Source organism: Heliconius melpomene, chromosome 17, assembly GCF_056956725.1.
Source record: "Heliconius melpomene rosina isolate 202511_hmr_F chromosome 17, ASM5695672v1, whole genome shotgun sequence".
NCBI lineage: Eukaryota > Metazoa > Arthropoda > Insecta > Lepidoptera > Nymphalidae > Heliconius > Heliconius melpomene.
Genome location: NC_140405.1, coordinates 13,693,451 through 13,713,001, shown reverse-complemented (window position 1 = coordinate 13,713,001; position 19,551 = coordinate 13,693,451). Strand labels below are relative to the sequence as shown.

Here is a 19,551-nt window from a genome sequence, read left to right as displayed (position 1 = left end):
CAATATCCTTTGTATGAATGTTCAGTGGTGGAACCGAACGCTGCACCTTGTGTTATCCTAGAGTAGGGAGATGGAAAGAATTTATTTTAATTATCAGAACTAAAACCACGACCATTGCCATGGCACCTGTTACAGTAACTACTGCGAATATAAGATCCTGTAGTATACAAACTTAAATTAGTCAGGTAAAATTAGATTTATAATTGTTTATACTACATAAATTCTTTAATATATTTTTTATTTATAGTTTATTAAACAGTAGTATATTTTCCTGTGAGCTAAGAAAAATGAAATCGTGTTGTAATAAATAAATCATATACATTCAATTCACCGGTAAAATAAGAAATCGTAACTATAATTGTCAGTTTTGACATGCACGGTACGACACTAGTGTCTGTCAAGTGAGCAATAAAAAAAGGATATATTAGTAAATATTTTACGTGCTTGTTTTTTCAAAGGTGTTTCAAATTTTTTATGCAATTTCCGTTGAATTTAAACATGTATTTAATAATTTAAATATAATTGAAGAAAAAACCAGCCATTTTATTACTAAATTTGGTGTAAGTGATTTATTATATTTATGTTATATGTAACCTTTTTCTGCAAAGTATTTACGCGCGAAGTATGTTTTGTATACAAAAGTTACATTCAAAACAGTAGTATAATATTTGCAAATAATCTTTTACACGCTTATTAATTGATTAGTAACTATTACACCGCCGGCGTATTCTGTAAATCGCATCGCATTATCTCGGCGTTTTTGCGACGCGCTATAATACAAAATATATCATAATACTTAGGAGATAGAGTTGAAAAATTTTTGAAACAGGGATGTGATTTAAATATACCAGAATAAGGACGCCTAACTAGTTATTACTATTAGTGAATGTAAAAGCGTCGCAGTTTTGGATTATATTAGAATTATTAAATTACCCTCCTTATACCTTTATATATAATACTATTTTTGATTTTTTGAGATATTTTCTTATTTCTGCATATCTGTTGTGCATTTTATCAATATGTTTGTTTTAATATAAAACACATTTTAGATAATCAAATAAAATAAAGACAGTTACCACATTTTCATATTACAAAACATATATTTTATATTTTTTTTTATAAAAAAGATGCTATTAAGAGATTTAAAGTAGCCTCAATAGAATAATGAAGTAGTATCAGTGATTTAAAATAACTCTAAAAACTATAAACAAGTTTAAGAATTAATTATTTTTGTAGCTGTTGTTTCACAGCGGCACAGCATCCGTCTAAAAGACTAAGTTGTGGGTCTAACTGACTTGTATAATATAGGTTAAACATAAATTAAAGATAATTATGGCAAATAATATAGGATTGTAACTTGTGTCTATTAGAGATCTGTCAAAAAGGTTTGACGCAAAAATGCTATATCCCAATTTTTTTAATTTTGATTATTTTTAATTTTGAATGTTGAAAATCAACACCACATTGCATTTATATTAAATATGTATCATAAATAAAACACTGAGTTCACAATAAGTATTGCATTAGCTAGGTAGTATAACATGAACTGAAACTGTCATACATAATTCCAGCTTACCCACTTTATTATTTAACAAAATAAATAAGTACCTTCTAAAATAACAATCTTTGACAATTCATTAATTTATACTACTTTATATTTGATAATTTAGTTATTGAAAGTACTAAATTATATTATATAGCTGATTAAATAAATATATTTTTGTCTAGGATTTATGGCTTGAAACCATGGTCAATGTTTGCTGCGTAGATGGCTGTGTACAGACAAAAGATGTGATATATTTTAAGTGAGTATTAAATGAAAAAAAATCATATATTGTACAATTCTTTTTATACTATTTTTATATTATTTTAAATTTACTTACCTTAGAATATATAATGTTATACATTTTTTTTACTTTCAAAATTTTTTTTTTTTTTTTATAATTTCAACTTTTAACATAATATAAAGATTACAATCATTCTTTATTATATAACCTAAAAATATGTAACCATGTGTTTTTTAATTATTTTAAATTATAAGCGTGTGACTGTAAATGCAAAGGTTGTGGGTTCAATTCCCAGTAGGGTTGATTATTATCTATCAATGTATTCGTTTCTTCGCTTTGGTAACAAGGCTAAGCGTGGCGTTGAGCTCAGTGTCTCAAAACGCAATGCCTCCAAAAATTGGCAGAAAATCGGGAACGGTGTGTGTTAACACCGGGATCCCTCTGCCTATCATGCTATATGCGCTAATCTCAGGGACTACAATTTAATTTTTTTTCATATTAGATAGTCTATTCTATGATAGGCGATAGGCCACACATAACAATATTTGTGGCACTATAATATGTTATGTGTGACAAATATGTCATACAAAATTTCGATCATATGGGTGAACTGGCATGTAAAAGCTAGTGATATAAAAACTCATTTTAGCAACAAATAAATATAACTAAAGGCATTCGAATCTGCGCCTTCTGGAAACCGTCTTTTGTTTCCTAACTGTGGAATAACACTACTAATAAACAAATCACATTCCCACTCGAGGGAATCAATATAATATATTTTCATTTGAGACAAAGCGTGGCGTTGAGTTCCGCCACCCAATACGCAAATCCTCGAGAATTCGGCAGAATGTGAGCAAAGAAATTGTCTTAAAGGGAACGGAATGTCCCAGCAGTTAAAGTTAGTGTCTCTTCTCCCTAGTGTGCCAAACAGCCGAACACTACGCAAGAAGTGGCTAGATGCATTCAAGTCTAACTGCAGAGTGACAAATCACTCTGTGGTTTGCAGTAAACACTTTTTGGAAGACCAATATCAGACTGTGAGAGGTAAAAAGAGATTGAAGGCGAAAGTAGTGCCCAGTGTCTTTGATCATGTGAGTTTTTACAGTTGTGAAGTTTTTCTTGATTTGTGGTGTAAGTTAATTATAGGTTAACGAGAAGGTACTTTCTAGTATACTTTATAGGTTTGGATGACGCAAAATGCGGCAAAAATTAAGCATAAATAGTCCTGTCTTTGAATTGCGTTAACCTAGAAGTAACCTTTCTGCGCTCCAAAGGTTTCAAACAAGGGTCTAGAATAAAAGTGTTGACAGACAATGACCTTATGACGGTTCCATTTTTACATTTTGATGATGGGAACGCTAAAAACGTGATTATTATTTCACCTAAAAATAAAAATATATATAGGAATATAGATAATCATTCTTTTTCAGATAAGTAAACCAGAAATTCAAAAGTGTCCAGAAAGAGATGTCAACAGTGAGGATGAGGGGATAGAAAGAGATAGAAGCAAAAGCGAGGAGCGAAAAAAGCAAAAAAGCGAAGGGAAGAAGAAAAATTCTATTTGTTTAGAAGAATCTGTGGAAAATGATAATAATTTTGATAGTATCGTTAAAAGGTAAAAATAACTGGATTTTTTATTTCTATAAGTATACAATAATAATATATTAATTAAAATATATTTTTTATTCAATATTTAAATATATTGGAACTTTCTGGACAATTTGGAACTGAGGCTAGTCATGGGTTCGATTCCCACACAGCAAACATTTAATTAATTTCTTCGTTCTGGTTACGAGACGAAGCGCGGCGTTAAGTTCCGCTACTCAACCTGCAATGCCCTAGAAATTCAGTGGAAAGGGAACAATGGAGTGTTAAGCACTAAGTTTCCTTTGCCTACCCTGTTATATGCGGGATATAGCGTGAATCTAAAATAAAATATATATTTTTAGGACTGAACCAACAATTACAACAGACTGTGAAGCAAACAAAGATATTGAAGATATAATAACCAACTATCATATACAAGTACCTGTAAATAGGACCAAAGTTATAGAGCAAGATGAAACTGAAAAAAATGAGGAAAACGAGGAAATTGAAGATATTATAACAAATTTTCATATAAAACAAAATAAAAGTTTAAATGAAGAAAATTCTCATATAATTGATGTGGATAATTTGAAAGATCCTGTGTTCATTGAAGTTTCTGTTGATAAAGGTATGTTTTTTATTGATTCACTCTTTATCTCACGTGGTAGGTAGAGGGAACGTAGTGTTAAGACACTCTGTTCCGCATTGCGTGTTGAATGGTGGAACTCGGAGTTGTGTTGGACTCGAAGTTTGTGTGAACACTAGATAGTCCATAATTTATAACCAAAATAATAAAAAAAGTGAATTGCGAAAGCGCTTGGGAAACTGAAAAACATGATTAAAACTATATCATGATTAGAAATAGTATTTTTTTCATTTTATATCTTGTACTTATCTTTGAACACACTGTGTATAGTATATATTTTTTTATTTCCAGGTGAGCAAAACAACCAAGACTGTGTAATGCTATTAGAGAGTGTACAATGTGAGGTCGACCCCACAAGCCTAATGTTGGAAGACCCACCTGAGCCTGACCCTCAACCAGAAATTGGACCAGATATTGAGGATGATGATGATGATGTAGTGGATCTGGGGAAGAAGTGAGCATTAATTGATTCAGTTTCATTCTTTTTTCCGTATATGGCGGGGAAGGCACAGGGAACTTAGTGTTAAGACACTACTTCGTCCTCCACTTTCCGCCGAATTCTAGAGGCATTGCGTGAAATGAAATTTAAATATAAATAAATATTTCACTTCCTCGAGTAGGGATCGAACCCACGACTAGTCGCATCTACAATCACACTTTGTGCCCCTGCGCCACGACTGGCCTCACTGGAATTTTATGTTAAAAATAATAATTTTTATTGATACAATATTCTTGCAGAACAGAAAATCCAATAAGCCTATTGACGTCGAGCGACGAAGACGATGTTATACTGCAAGAACCCGAAATCGACACAATCGATGTGTCCGACGAAACCGACGAAGACGACATGCCACTTGTTAAGCTCGTCGAAAATCCGACGAAAAGTAAAAAAAAAAGTAAGAAAAGGAAAACCAAAGATAATAAAAAAGATAAGATAATGTGGGGCATGTATGAGTACTATTGCGTTGAATGCCATTTTAGAACGACTAGCAAGTCGGAGTTCAAAGTTCACAGCGTCGAGCATCCAACAGTTCTGCAGATATGTCAAATGTGCGGATACACAACGGCCAGTAAGGCGCAGTTCTTGCGTCACAAAAAAAAACACTCCGAAGATAGAAAGTTTAAGTGTCATTTGTGTGATTATAAAGCAAGACATAATATGAGTCTTATATATCATTTGAAAACACACGATTGTGTCAAGTTGGTTAACGCTAAGAAGGGTTTTAAGTGTGAAAATTGTGGGTTCATATCTGATGTGAAAGTGGAATTGCTGAAGCATATACGATTGTGCTGCAGCGCCACGAGGAAGCATCTTTGTGATGAATGTGATTATGCGAGTAAAAGGAAATCGGATTTGAAACGGCATAAAATGAGACGGCATAAAGACTTGTGCGATGACGAGGAATACGTGCCGCCGGGGTGGGCTAGCTAGGTTAGCTTTTGTTTTAAATAAACAAAAAAATACCTAATGTGAAAGAGACTATATATCATCACTCATATCTTGATTAATTTCTTTATGTATGGGTTTGAAAATTTTACCCCATATGCTGTTCCAGTAAAAGGGGCGCTGACGCTTCCACCTGTATAGAAATTAAGATTTTTTTATTCCATTGAAATAAGGAGTTGTAAGAAAAATCAAACTTTTATATTTCTATATTTAAATTCATAATTTTGAAGAAAATATATATAATATGATAAATTTGAATTCATATAATAATAACAAAATTATTATTTAAATAAGAAAAAAGAATCATAAACATGATTTTGATCCAAATTAATAATTTTTGATCATGCTGTATATAAGTATATAAAATTAAGAATTTGTGATGATGATAAACAAGAAAAGTTAGAGTTAAAATGATTAAAAAGTTTTTCTTTCACTGTATTTATGAATGTAAATAAGTTGATTAAGAGTTCTATTTTTTTTGTAAGTGGCTTTTCTGATTCATATTTCCATCATAAATCAAAGTGAGTGGTAAGAGAGGTAGGGGGAAGCCTCGGTTGACCTTCGAAAACACTGTGTCAAAGATACTGGAGGAAGAGGTTGAAGACAGTAGACAAGGCGAAAGAGGTTTGTAGAGACCGTAGCGTTTGGCGCTCCGTTCTCTCTGACTACCCTACTAAAGATAAAGCGTGAATTTAAGTTGAGTATGTATGTCCGTTATTTTGTTCCCTTGTAACTCTTAAACCAATGAGATGATTTTGATTAATAGTACGTCGTTGGATTTGTTTTGATGGCGCAAGTGTTACGGGATACATTCATTTATTTTCCAGTCGTGATATATTTATCAAGGAATAATTCTTGTGTTATTTTTTTATCTTCACGCAATATCCCACGTAACCCGCACATGGCAATGTAGGCAAAGGGAACTTGGATAACATTTTTCGTTCCTTTTAAGGCATTTTCGTTCCCCATTTTTTGCCGCCAACGCCACGCTTTGCCTCGTAGTCAGAGCGAAGATATGAAACCGTGGTGTTGAGTTCCGCCGCTCAATATAATGTTTTAAAAAATCAGTGGAAAGCGGACTCCCAGGTTCCCTCTATCCACCCTACTATGTACAGCGTAAAGCTAAAAAAATACATTATAATATTATGTAAATGGCGCATATTAAATAAACAATAAATATAAACAATAGTTTATTAAAAATGGCGCGGGTCGCTATTTTATGATATGGCCTTTTTTGTATATTTGTAAATAATTATTATGTAAATAAACTAAATTACATACTGATTGAATTTTTGTTTTACTCATTACTTGTTTTTAATAAGAATTTAGGCGGTGTGAAGTTAAAAAAAAGAAAGAACTTGATTAAATAATTATTTTGTTTTAATAATTTGTTCCTTATTTTTTCATTTATTTAGAAACTTTTTGTAGTTTTTTTCGAAGTTATGTGTAAATTGAATTACTCCGGGAAAAATTGGTATAATATTTAATCGGTATTATCAGTATAATTTAAAGGTGGTGATGGACACTCATTTAAAACGAAAGTGCGGTGTTGCTAACTAAAATATCATTAAAAAAGGTTTTTTCATAATAAATAGAGTGCGGCATTAAGCACCGCTTTGTAACATGCCTTAAATCAACAAATAATGATATAAAAAAAACTTTTTAAAAAAGTAATAAATAAAACAACACCTTACATAAAATGTATTAAAAATGTACTTATTTAATATGTATTATAATAGTATTTATTAATATTATTAACAAATCGAAGGTTTATTAGGTGCGACACGACATACTACAGCTTTTAGGTTGGAAATCGCCTCGTCTTGGACAGCTTGGTCGAATTTCTGAAATTGAAGAAATAATAAATGAATGAACATTCCAATATTCTTTTTTAGAAAATATATTAAAAATTGTACGTAGCGGGAGTCGAACCCACGTCTCTTATTTACTGTCCTGGCGCTTTGAGCCTTTGACCACAAAGCCATACGTTCTTATCGAGTTACAGTGCGGCCGAAGAGTCGTGCGTGGCCTTTTAGGTTTTTCATCTCGGTGAGAAAATAATGAGAACTAAGACAAATTGTAAAATCAAATCAGCGCGGAGAATGCTGCGCGTTCATATTTTATACGTTTTCTAAAAATAATTTTCTTTTTGATCTTTAGTGCGGAACAACACTTTAAAATTTTTCTAAACCTTAAAAAATGTTATTCGCTATTAAATATTCAATCAACAAAAATATAACAAGTTAGTTTTGTCAATCCTAAATAATTTTTCATAATATTTTTTTCTTCAACCCGAACCCGTACTAACCTCATTGATGACGACAGTGGGCACAAACGACAGTGGTCGCTGTACCGCGTCACTCTTGTCTCCGTAAGACGCGAGGAGACTGTCGCCTTGCTCCCCGCTGGCGCATGACGATAGCTTGTCTGATTTACCCTGGGATTTTACACTTTGGAGGCACTGTGGGATAAAAAAAATATTTTTATTTTTTTTTACTTTGCATCCCGCATGTAGTAACCCTACTAATATAAATACTAGGCACCCCTTTTAGACGTATTTTGGAGGCATTGTGTGTCGAGTAGTGGAACTCAATGCCGTGTTTTGCGTCGACACCAGAGCGAAGAAATGAAAATATTAAATACTAGCAGTGCCCGCGACTTCGTTCGCGCGTATCATATCTATCTATACTACTATAATATGCAGTATACAGTTGAAGAGTTGAACAGTTTTTTTAGAATACAAAAAAATATAAAATAGAGCCTTAAATATAGTATGGAGGTTATTAATAAATATTCTTAAATAATTATCGAAATATATATAACCAAAAAATATATGTATATAAGTTGAATGTGTTAAATCAATTGATTTATCTAATTAGGACGGTTTGTGGACCTCCTTTAGATTCACTATAGAATACAAATAAAAAAAATATATATGAAAAAATAAAAACGATTCCAATTAATTTCTATCAAACAATATTTATAACTTATTTTAATTTTGTATTAAAATATATTACCGTATCCAGAGATTTGTCGGGGCTGGCTTGTTTCATCAAGCAAATGATCATTTCCATTTTATCAGTATCTTGGAGGCTACGGTCCTTTAAGATGCAAGATTGAACCTACAAAAAAATATATATTATTTAGATTTACCATTAGGTGGTGTTTAACAATTAAATATAAAGTAAGTAAATTACTGACCTTGTTTCCATAGCACTCATCGGGTCCATGGTGACAGTTGAACACCCATTTACCATTCACCTGGTCATGCTAAAACAATAAAAACAAAAAAGAAGTTATAAAAAAATAAGATAAAAAGTTTTTATCTTTAAAGACGAAGACCGTTTGTAAATATGACGTGTTCGTTTCACAACGCGGTAACATACTCTGGGTTATTATATTTTAATATAAAAACTGATGAGATCGTCGTGGCGAAGGGGCATAGGGGTGTGACTGTAACGCGACGGTGGTGGGTTTGATGTCCATTGGAGGGAATGAATTATTTTTTATTAATATTTTCATTTCTTCGCTCTGGCACGACGGCAAAAAGCCTGCGTTGAGTTTCGCCACTCAACCCGCAATGCCTCGAAAAATTCAGTGGAAAGTTCCCTCAATCTAGCCTGTTAAATGCAGGATACAGCGTGAAGATGATTTTACATTTTTTAGAAATCTTACCGTACTCTTTCCATAAGGCACCAGTTTGACTTTGACAAGTCCTCTAAAGTCCCTCCACACGGGAGCAAGCTGTTCTGTTATGAATTTCTTGCTGTCTGGGCATAGGGATTCGTAGTATACTGCAATTTTTACCTAAAAAAAGGGAAAATAAAAAAATATTTATTTAATTGTCAGGTTAGAATAAATAGGCATTAATTATAAAAAAAAGCTATTTTATATAAAACTAGGGTTTTCATGTAGGTGCTATACGCCGTCGTGGCGCAGCGTCATAGCGTCTGACTGTAAACGCGGCCGTTGTGAGTTCGTTTCCCACTCGAGAGAATGAAAAATAAATATTTTTTACGCTCAGGTAAGTCGAACGCTGGCGTTGGGTTTCAAAACTCAACACGTTTTTAATATCAGGCGATGTGCGGAGAGTAGCTGCCTTAACATACCTAATGTTAAGATCCCCCCCTCATTGCCACAAGAGGGATACAGCGTGAAATTAAAAATCACTTACTTTTTCATCTTTCTTGTTTTTCGCTAACGCGCTGCACACAAACGCAAGTACGGCTAAAACCAACAGCGCCCTCATTTTGTTCTGTCGACAAAAAATAAAAAATTATAACACTTTACATTTGAAATTCCTATTTTTGTAGAAAAAAGGCGCGCGCGGCGTTAAGTTACGCCACTTAAATATTAACCATAACGGCCGCGTTTTATATTTTATTTTGATATTTTTAAATTATTATATTATTTATATTGAAAGTATTGAACAATAACACAAATGTATATTTAAACGCACGTTCATTCTCTTTAGAAATCTTTGCGTGTCATCGCTCCATAGAATGTTGGTGAAAGCGCTTGAATAGGCATAGTAACACTTACATAGCCGACAAGTGAAGTGGATGATTGATGAAGGTACGAGATGGTAGGGGGTTCTATCTTTCAAATTCAATTCAAGAATATTTATTTGTTATTAGATTCTATTTGTGGCCTGTGCATGACATATTCTAAATACGGAGGTTAACTGTGACCGCAGGAACAGTGGGCAACAAAACAATTATTGGGATCACAACCTTTCTCGACCCAGTAGTTGCTGAGATTAGCGGGTTCAGCCAAACAAATACTTTACTGTAGAAGTGGAATAATATTATATTTTAAGTAATGATCAATGATGACTTTTGTACACAACACAAACAATTAATTACCACTCTTAGGAATCAAACCTACTAGTAGCTACCCTACCTATTCAGCTGTGCCGCTGGGCCATAACGGCTTCTTTCTATTTAATTATGACTAACTATTTTAGTAGAGTTCTGTGATTAAATCCAGACTGCAGTTATTATAAGTATCTACCTACCTTCGTAATTGTTAATTTCTGACGAGGTTGATTAATAAAAGTTGACATCTGATGTCAAGATAATTGACATATGACATCGTTTCATAAATATAGTGAATCTGTCTTCTTAATCTATATAATTATTAGAGTATTAGTATGTATGTATATAAATGTATGTTTTTTATGCACTTTTCTTAAAGCTTTTAGCTAAATTATTAGAGTAATTAGTATGTAAGAATATGAAAGTTTGTATAATTTATTAGCTTCCTGCTGCTGGCAAAGTGCGGCGTTCAGTTCCGCCACTCAACACGCAATGTCCCCAAAATTGGGCAGTGCGAGAGTAATAGAGTGTCTTAACACTAGGTTTACTATCCATACTTAACAAAAGACAGAAGAGAGAAATAAAAATAAATAGTCATCTAGGCGTATATTGGAGAGAGGAGAGACGTCTAGGGGAGACATTGTCGAGATACTAAATTGTTTATCATCTTAGTGCAATACAAAAAAAAGACTACTCACTTGTAACTAAATCTGAACTTTCATTAAAAAACTAAACTCACCTTATATACTGCCCTTAAAATAAAAACCAACAACCTTTTCAACTTCATACAAAATGGCTATAATTTAATTTTTATTTAGTATTTACTTAAAAGCTGCAACTTCAAAAACTTTAGTATGCAATAAGCTCGGTCGCTATCACATCACTGTGGATGGACGTGACCTGACGACTTGAACTTTTACTTTGTTATCGGAAATTACTTATGTTGTTTTAACTTGAAAAATTATTTAAACTTATATTATAAGCATGTTGTCAGGCAAAGGACACAAGTGGGCGACTGTGAACACGACAGGTAGTAGGTTCGATTCCCACTGCGTATCAAAGGGACAGTGGCGTAGCTAGGGTATTTGCTGCCCGGTGCGGCTCGGGGAACTTGATGCCCCTTTCCTGTTGTTGACTTCTAAAAAAAAAAAAAACGTGATCATCGCCGTTGAGTTCTAAAAAACAAAGTAATCGTCGACTTTGATGCCCCTTTCCTTTTGATGCCCGGTGCGGCTTAAAGGACTTGATGCCCTTTAAAATGGTATAAAGTCTAAAAAACAAAGAAAAAACACACTAATCGTCGACTTTGATGCCCTTTTCCTGTTGATGCCCGGTGCGACCGCACCGCTCGCACCCCCCTAGCTACGCCACTGCAAAGGGATACTACTGAGATTATTGAAGAAAGTAGGTATACCTAACTAATCTGTAGTAGTCCTTCAGGAAGTATTGGTTTGAATTGAACATTTTTATATTTGTTGGACCAGTCCATTTGTCGAGGAAGACTTTAGGATATATTATTTTTTTCAGCTTCACGCTGTATCTTGCACATAGCAGGAAAAACAGAGGAAAACTAGCATTAAGACACTCCGTTCCCCACTTTCTGTAGGCATCTCGTGTTGAGTGGCGAAATTCAACGCCGCGCTTTGCCTGTTTACCAAAACCGAGAAATAAAAATATGAATAATTAATAATTCATTTCCCCGAATGGTAATCGAACCGACGACCGTCGTGTTTAAAAAATAAGTTTTATATATAAAACTAAGCTCAAGTAAAATTTCAACCTACACTCACCAATGAGGTGAGTGACAGACTCCTCCGTGTCAAGACGATGTCAAATTGATAAGGATATTTATTTAAATAATCTCAAATCAAAGTTCAAGTCAGCAAAGTAGTTTATTATCATTTAAGCGCCATTTATCGGCCCGTCCGCGTCGGTCAACGACCAAAATTACCGTTTGAGTTTTGTTACTATATGTGTACATAGATATTATATATATATTATAATAGTCATCGTCCGTATTTTTTTTGTATAGACTTTTAAGTCACTTTTAAGTCTTAGACGGAAAATGGAAAATCTCGTATTTCACTTTCTCGAAAGAATATCATTTTTTTTATTATGTTCTCCTATACTCCCTAACTTAGCTGTATGCGTAAGAATCACCTGTACATATAAATGTATGTAAATTGCATATGTAAGTATTTTTTTAGGATAAGCAAAGGGCAAAGCGTGTTGAGTGGCGGAAATCAACGCTGCGTTTTGCCTTATTACAAGGCAAGGCAATTAAAATATTTTATTCCTTCAAGCGGGAATCGATCCCTCAACCGTCGCTTTTGCACATACTAGTGCCACCGGGGAATTTTCGAATTGGTTTATACGTTTTAGACATAGAAGAGTTATTTAAAAGGTGCACGCATGTAAATTATCGAAATATAACACTGAAACATAATCTTTAATGTTATATGGTCGCGCTCTAACAACAACAATACTTCCATGTAAGGAAACGTAATTTAGAACAATGGCTTCGTCAAATCGTACAATCAAAAGTAAAATTTTTACTTTTATTATTGAATATTTATGATAAGATAATATTGAGATTAGAGAGGCCGTCGTGGCGCAGGGGCACAAGCGTGCGACTGTACACGATGGTTGAGGGTTCGATTCCCACTCGACAAAATGAAATATTTAATATTATCATTGCGTCTGGTAACTCCACAGGCAATGCCTCAAGAATTGGACGGAAACACCAGGTCCCTTCTGCCTACACTGGAATGTGCGCGACACATTGTCAAGCTAAAAAAAATATAATATTAAGAAATCTTAATAAGAAATCTCAATAAAATATAAAGTTCTAGGCTCTAGTCTAGGTTCTCTAAAAATGTATTTTTATTAATGTAAGACACCAACTAGACAAGACTCCCTTCTACCTAGACTGCTATACGTGACAAAAAATATGAAGCTGATGTTTAGAGTTCCGTACCTCGGAGGAAGGAAAAATGGGACACTTCTAGGATCACTTTGTTTTCTGTCTATCTATTTATCTATCCGTCTATCCGTCCATCGGCAAGACCGTTTTTCTCAAGAAAGCGAGAGTAGGTAGTCAAGGTGAAATTAATGTCAAGTATCCGACAGCCCCTTGGAGCATAGAAAGAAATTAAGATCCTAATTCACACAATGAGGAAATACGAGTGTTTATACATTCTTACCGCATTTCTAATGGGGCCAGTACAATCTCAATCAAGAAAAATCTGGAAATGGAAAAACCATATTTGCAAATTTAAGTTTGTGAACTCTTGTAAACCACGTTCCCGTTGACCTACAATTATCAAATTGGTATTCCGAAGGTGGTGCCTTCGGTAGGCAAATATAAAAATACCTTGTATATAATTGAACCCGTGACAGTTACGCACCACTAAACCTAAAGGTCGCGATAATAAGCAACCGCACGTCAACACATTATCCACTTATCCATACATAAATTAACATAATATATATATTTATAGTTATTGTATTATTTACAATACCACAACAAAAGTGGGTCAAACAAATTGCAGAAGGTAATTTGACAATTCAGGTCAAAAATATAAAGATGCATTACAATATAAAATTATTATTTCTTCTCCATCTTATTCTTTATCTCTATTTTTTAAATGAAAGAAAATTAAATGATGACAGTTGTTACTTTCACTTAATCCTGGACTTCCTACTTCCTCCTATCCTATTAATATTGTACCTAAATGTGAAAGTTTGTGAGAAAGGATGTTTGTTCCACTTTCACGCAAGGAGTACTAAACAGATTTATATGAAATTTTACAATAACCTACTGTATACATTAGACAAACATAAATGCTACAATTTATGTATTTTTTTGTATAATTTGGCTATATGCGGGCGAAGCCGCGATTTAGGCGCTAGTAGTACTTATCTAAAAAGGTCAGTAGTGTCAGGACTACAAGAAGCTACCATTGACCGGCTCGGAAAGCAATTCTCCTGACAAGAGCCAGCCAGAAAGTCATTTTTTTTATTATTTTATTTTACTTATAGAACTTCAAAAACATTTCAGGGTTTTTTTTTTTTAATTATAAAATAAAAACTGCATTTAAATTGGATATAACAGTCACAGATAACCAGACAAAATTATTAAAATTTATTGAGTTTCGTTACTTTGATGAATGCTTCCAATAATACTTTTCTTCATAAATATTACGACAGCATAGATATATGTTGTGATATGTAACCTAACTTTCCCTTCGTCTTTCTAGATCTTGTCTAGAAGGTTTTGGCCTGCAGCGTTTAGTTTCCCCATTCAACACGCAACACGCAACAATAGGATCCCTTAGGGTAGGGCTATAGAGTACCATGGTATATTAGGGATATGGCGTGAAACTACATTTTTTCACGCCTTTTCGCGTTTTTGCTTAATATTTCTTACACAACAGATGATAACTAAGATGCTAGTGTTTACAATTTCATAATATTAACGTTTTTTATCGTGCAATTACGTAAGAAAATTGCAACTTTCATTATGCTTAGAAAGGGTCGTCGCGTCTCATTTACTTTATTACTTTTATAGCGAAATGGGAACGAGTCTAATATTCCATATTAAATAAGATAGTTATCAGTTCAAATCAATTATAATAGTTTAGAACAAAAGTTGCATATAAGTATAAAAGTACGTAAGCAATTTTATCTTTGTCTTATTTTTATTACGTTTTATTTTTCTTGCCTAGAATTATTACAGATAATTATTTGATATAAATAGTTCTCCACTGGGATTTGACGTGCTCAAAAGAGATCTAGTGTTAAGACACTCCGTTCTCCATTTTCCGCCGACTTTAGAAATATTTATTACATTAAAAAAAATCTTATAGAAAAACCTAATTCAAATAATTAAAACAAAAACAAGCCCTCTAGTTTATTAAGATTAAGAATCGAGACCCGTTTAAATTTTACAGGGCGCCACAAAAAAAATATTGCTTGAAAACTACTCGGGACTTAATTTTCAAGTAATATTTTTTTAGATTTTTTACGGCGATAACAAAAAAAGTCATAGAGGCCAGTCTCGTGGCGAGGGAGCGCAAGCGTGCGGTGGGATTCGATTCCCACTCGAGGAATTTAAATATTTAATATTTTCATTTCCTCGCTTTGGAAACAACGCAAAGCGCGGCGTTAAGTTTAGGCACTCAACATACAATGCCCTCAGATTTCGGAGGAAAGTGGGGAACGGTAGGGTGTTACTGGAAATAGAGCATTTTAATACTAGGTTCTCTCTGCCTACCCTGCTAAGTGCGGGATACAGCGTGAATCTAAAAAAAAGGAAAATAAGGTCAAAGAGTACGTAAAAGAAAAAAATATTTTTAGTACTATATTTTAGTGTAGTTTGTACTGTTAGGCACCTTTAAACTGAATAAAGACAGCGCGAAAATATTTATTAGTAGCACTTACCTTACCTTTGACCTTAGATATAAGATGAACTAATTATGTCAATAAAATGGTAAAAACCGGTTGATATCATGATATGACAATTTGAGGAAAATACAGCGTTTTATGTATTATATCAATTCAAAATATTTTTTAAGTTCACGCTGCCTCTATTCCCCCATATAGCAGGGTAGGCAAAGGGAACCTAATGTTGAGACACATATTTTTTTACCATAATTTTTAAATAACTGCAAAAAAGGAGGCTTAAGTACAATGCCACCTATAATGTCAAACTGATAATCTTCTTTTTTAGCTAGCCTAGGTCTTAGCCTCTGCCTAACATGGTAATCTAGACCTTAACATATTTCGTTCCATTAAGATACTTCCGTTCAGCGTTCATGAGAGGAACTCAACGCCGCATACAGTTACCAGCCACCAGAAGAAATGAAAATATAAAATATTTAATTTTCTCGAGTGGGAATGGAACTCACAACCTGTGGGTTACAGTCACACGCTTGTACCGCTGCCATGAATGCCCGCTCATTATGTTCCGATGTTCTTATTAAAATATTCTACCTACAATATTTATACACAGTAATTGTAGCAAACAGAACTAACTGGTTGTCCTTGATTCCAGCACATACGTTTATATATGACACACTGATATAGCTAGCATACATCTTGTATCTGTTTAATATTTTTGCTTTATTTTATTATGCAATAGTTGCGGATTCATATCCTTTATAATAAAATTTTACCTAAAGTGCATTTAATTGTTTTTCTTTAAGCTGAAGCTTTACGTGATTTCGGTCATGTCTCATTAAATGTGTATTTTTTGCCATTTTTACTGACATTTTTAAATTAATTTATTTTATACATGATAATAATCTCCATGTAATCAAACAAAGGGATAATTATTTTTAATATAAATAGTGTTGCAGAGATGACTACGATTTAAAAAAAAAGAAAGAATAAAATTTAAATGAATTTGATTTAACCGTCACTCCGACAACCGACACTCAACATCAAATGTCTTGAATATTTTTCAAGGATTGTCTTAATATTAGGTTTTCTTTGCTTACGCTGTTATATGTAGGAAAAATGAGAAATTGCAATAAATACTACACTGACAATGAATGACACGAAAATTAGTTAAACACAGATTTGGGGAAGAGTATCTTAATACTAGGTACGCAGGTTAGTGTCTAGGACGGAACATAGGAAGAAACATATGTACATACATTCCTTCATAAACACATTGCCCTCCTTCGCATCACGCGGTCTGGTAAAAATAAAGTAAATTTACATATTTTTTTGCGCACAAAATAACAGAACTTTGTAGATTCACCGTTAGCCTAGCTTTTTCAAATGTTGTTATCTCGGTATTTGCGGTGATTTAATTAAAGTTAGCCGCTAATTGACCTTTATAAGTTTCACGCTGCATCCTGCATATAGCAGGGTAGGCAGAGGAAACTTGGGAAATTGGGAACCTAGTATTTAAACACTCCTTTCTCATTACGACACTTGCGTGCCGCATTTCTTTTTTCCGCAAAATTCTGGAGACATTTGTGTTGTGTGGCGGAGCTCACACGTCACCAGAGCGAAGAAATAAAAATATTAAATATTTAATTTTACCGAAGGAATCGAATCCACAACCGTCGTGTTTACAATCGCCCCCTTATGCCCCTGTGCCACGATGACCTTAATAACCATTTAGGTTCAGCTAGTTGACCTCTCTACTCGCGTTAGATAAATCCGTATAGTATATTTTTTAATTCATCTCTATTATCTCTTTATTTAGCAAAGAAAGATTCTAAAACAGCATAAATTATTACAGCATTTCTTTATTAACGAAAATAATTAAAAAAATATTTAATATCTATAAGAATATCTAAAAAATAACCACCAAGTCAAACAAAAAAGTAAAAATATTACAAACTACTAACGTCAGACTGAAAATGGAAATAAAATTATTTGTTCTAAGAAGTCTTAAATTAAACTTACAATTAAACTCACCCGACTGGTTCGTGAATTTAAAACAAAACAAAAAAACATAGCTTTTAACAATAGCCTTGTAAAATAAAGAAAAAAATACTGCAAAGTAGCCGTTGTGGCACAGTGGCACTTCGTGTGATGGTAAGTACGACGGTCGTGGGCTCCCACTCGGGGGAACTATTTAATAGTTTTTTTTATCTCTCTGGTGACAAGAAAAAGGATGCCTTTCCTTCGATCCACAGACGCTATATTAACGATATTAACACTAGGTTCCCTTTACTTACCCTGCTATATGCGGGATAAAGCGTTAAGTTAAAATAACTGCACCACTAGCTTTTAGGCAAATACATATATTTCACTTTGATTTATCTATGTAAATAATCCATTTAACAATTCATTACTAAAACTGCCATTTAAAACTAGTTTTTATAATTTTGTACATATGAAAATATTTTCATATAAATAACATATATATTTTAATTTGTATATTAATTTAAGTAAAAAATACAGTTTATTTATTTTGTTTATAATTCTTAGGTAAATGGCGGGAACGTTTTGATTTTTGAGAAAAGGCAAAAGCTTAACGCAAACATCCTAATTTAATAATTAATTAATATAATATAAAATATATATATTTTATAAAATGATATTTTTGTATAATAATAAAACTTACTTGTGTATCGTATACGCGGTGAACGGACGCGACTCGACAGGCAACTGGTTAACAGCGCTCCTTTCCACTTGAACTGAGGTAATGTATGTATGACGTTGATTGAATCAACGACTTTTGATGTCTTTACGACTGATTTTTTGTATACAAATATTTGATAAAAATTTAGCTTTGGTCTTGTTTTCATTAATTAATTATTTTTGTTTATAGATTAATAATATTATTTGTTTTTTGTGTTTTTGTAAATTCAGTGTAAATAGATAATTCCAATATGTAATAATTTTAATTTTACAATAACATTTTGAATATTTCATAAAGGTACAAATCGAACTTATTATAAATAAAATATTTTTTTTGTTTTTAAAACTTCAATTTAGTTTTTAATCCGTTACGATATAGTGTAAACGTGTTCCAAGTATGCTTATATCTAACCATGCGTGTTTCTCTCGTTAGTATTGCGTACACAATGCCTCTTAAATTGTTAGTACTGGGACACAGTACTCGCTAGTTTTTATCGATAGTTGAGTTATTTACTTTTTGTGTGCATTTGTTTAATTGTTTAGTTTTTTTTAAATAACTTGGCTTTTGGTATGTGGTGATTCTCTGAGTAACCGAATAAAAAAATTGTAAGTATCCTTAGCAAATGACTAAAGTCGGTTGGTTGGCTAGGTTGGCGAGCTGTTATTTAGCTTGACATATTCGTTTGTAAGTGGGATCACTTTTTTTTTATCTTCCAAACCACTTTCCACCACTTCTTGATATTCATTTCGGTTGAAATTATTGTGAGTTGATGACAATGCAATATTATTGTGAGATGAACTTATGATGGATCAGAAACTAGAAAACTGTGAAAATACAACATAATCCTAACGAGTTGGATTTATTTGATTTGTCCCGACCAGTACTCTGAGAAATATATTGGAACCAAAGTATAATGTTTTTTTTTTACTTTTTAGCTAATTTTAATAAAATCATGTACTTATATAAATTTTTGTGATGTACCCACTACATAGATATATTATTATGGTAAAATGGTAGCTAGCAATTATAAATCTAGTGCGGAGTAAAAGTTTAATTATCGATAAATTTATAAATTTTATAATACTGAAGTAGATAAAAGACAAAAAAAAAATTACCTATTTTAGGTAAATATTGTGTTAATATAATTACCGATTAAATTAATT

At 32.9% G+C, this 19,551-nt stretch overlaps 2 protein-coding genes across 4 annotated transcripts; one reads left to right on the top strand and one right to left on the bottom strand.

Moving 5' to 3' along the window:
• Positions 1-377: 377 nt before the first annotated feature.
• On the top strand, positions 378-6,756 carry LOC146530446 (uncharacterized). Of its 2 annotated transcripts, none has more exons than XM_085200386.1 (7): positions 378-560; positions 1,729-1,805; positions 2,691-2,878; positions 3,218-3,402; positions 3,737-4,002; positions 4,312-4,474; positions 4,759-6,756. In XM_085200386.1, coding segments are annotated over exons 2-7 (1,497 nt in total). In that variant the 5' UTR covers positions 378-560; positions 1,729-1,804; the 3' UTR covers positions 5,453-6,756. The 2 variants fall into 2 exon arrangements, with proteins under 2 accessions (XP_085056512.1, XP_085056511.1); XM_085200385.1 differs by having other exon boundaries at positions 379-560; positions 2,707-2,878.
• A 401-nt stretch (positions 6,757-7,157) lies between these two features.
• LOC146530445 (gamma-interferon-inducible lysosomal thiol reductase-like) lies at positions 7,158-18,520 on the bottom strand. Of its 2 annotated transcripts, none has more exons than XM_085200387.1 (7): positions 18,371-18,520; positions 9,642-9,722; positions 9,143-9,274; positions 8,669-8,737; positions 8,485-8,589; positions 7,776-7,928; positions 7,158-7,311 (listed from the first exon to the last, which is right to left on the bottom strand). In XM_085200387.1, the coding sequence occupies exons 2-7, from the start codon at positions 9,714-9,716 to the stop codon at positions 7,222-7,224; spliced, it is 624 nt and encodes a 207-aa protein (XP_085056513.1). In that variant the 5' UTR covers positions 9,717-9,722; positions 18,371-18,520; the 3' UTR covers positions 7,158-7,221. The 2 variants fall into 2 exon arrangements, with proteins under 2 accessions (XP_085056513.1, XP_085056514.1); XM_085200388.1 differs by lacking the exon at positions 18,371-18,520 and adding an exon at positions 10,370-10,392.
• Positions 18,521-19,551: the final 1,031 nt, after the last annotated feature.

What these genes read in the sequence shown, in the direction of transcription:
- LOC146530446 (XM_085200385.1), top strand. Translation starts at nt 1,747, where the DNA reads ATGGTCAATGTTTGCTGCGTAGATGGCTGTGTACAGACAAAAGATGTG. An exon ending in AAAGATGTGATATATTTTAA is followed by an intron (nt 1,806 to 2,706) that starts GTGAGTATTAAA and finishes TCTTCTCCCTAG; the next exon opens with TGTGCCAAACAGCCGAACAC. An exon ending in GTAGTGGATCTGGGGAAGAA is followed by an intron (nt 4,475 to 4,758) that starts GTGAGCATTAAT and finishes ATATTCTTGCAG; the next exon opens with AACAGAAAATCCAATAAGCC.
- LOC146530445 (XM_085200387.1), bottom strand. Translation starts at nt 9,716, where the DNA reads ATGAGGGCGCTGTTGGTTTTAGCCGTACTTGCGTTTGTGTGCAGCGCG. An exon ending in TGCCTTATGGAAAGAGTACG is followed by an intron (nt 8,738 to 9,142) that starts GTAAGATTTCTA and finishes TTATTGTTTTAG; the next exon opens with CATGACCAGGTGAATGGTAA. An exon ending in CCACTGTCGTCATCAATGAG is followed by an intron (nt 7,312 to 7,775) that starts GTTAGTACGGGT and finishes CTTCAATTTCAG; the next exon opens with AAATTCGACCAAGCTGTCCA.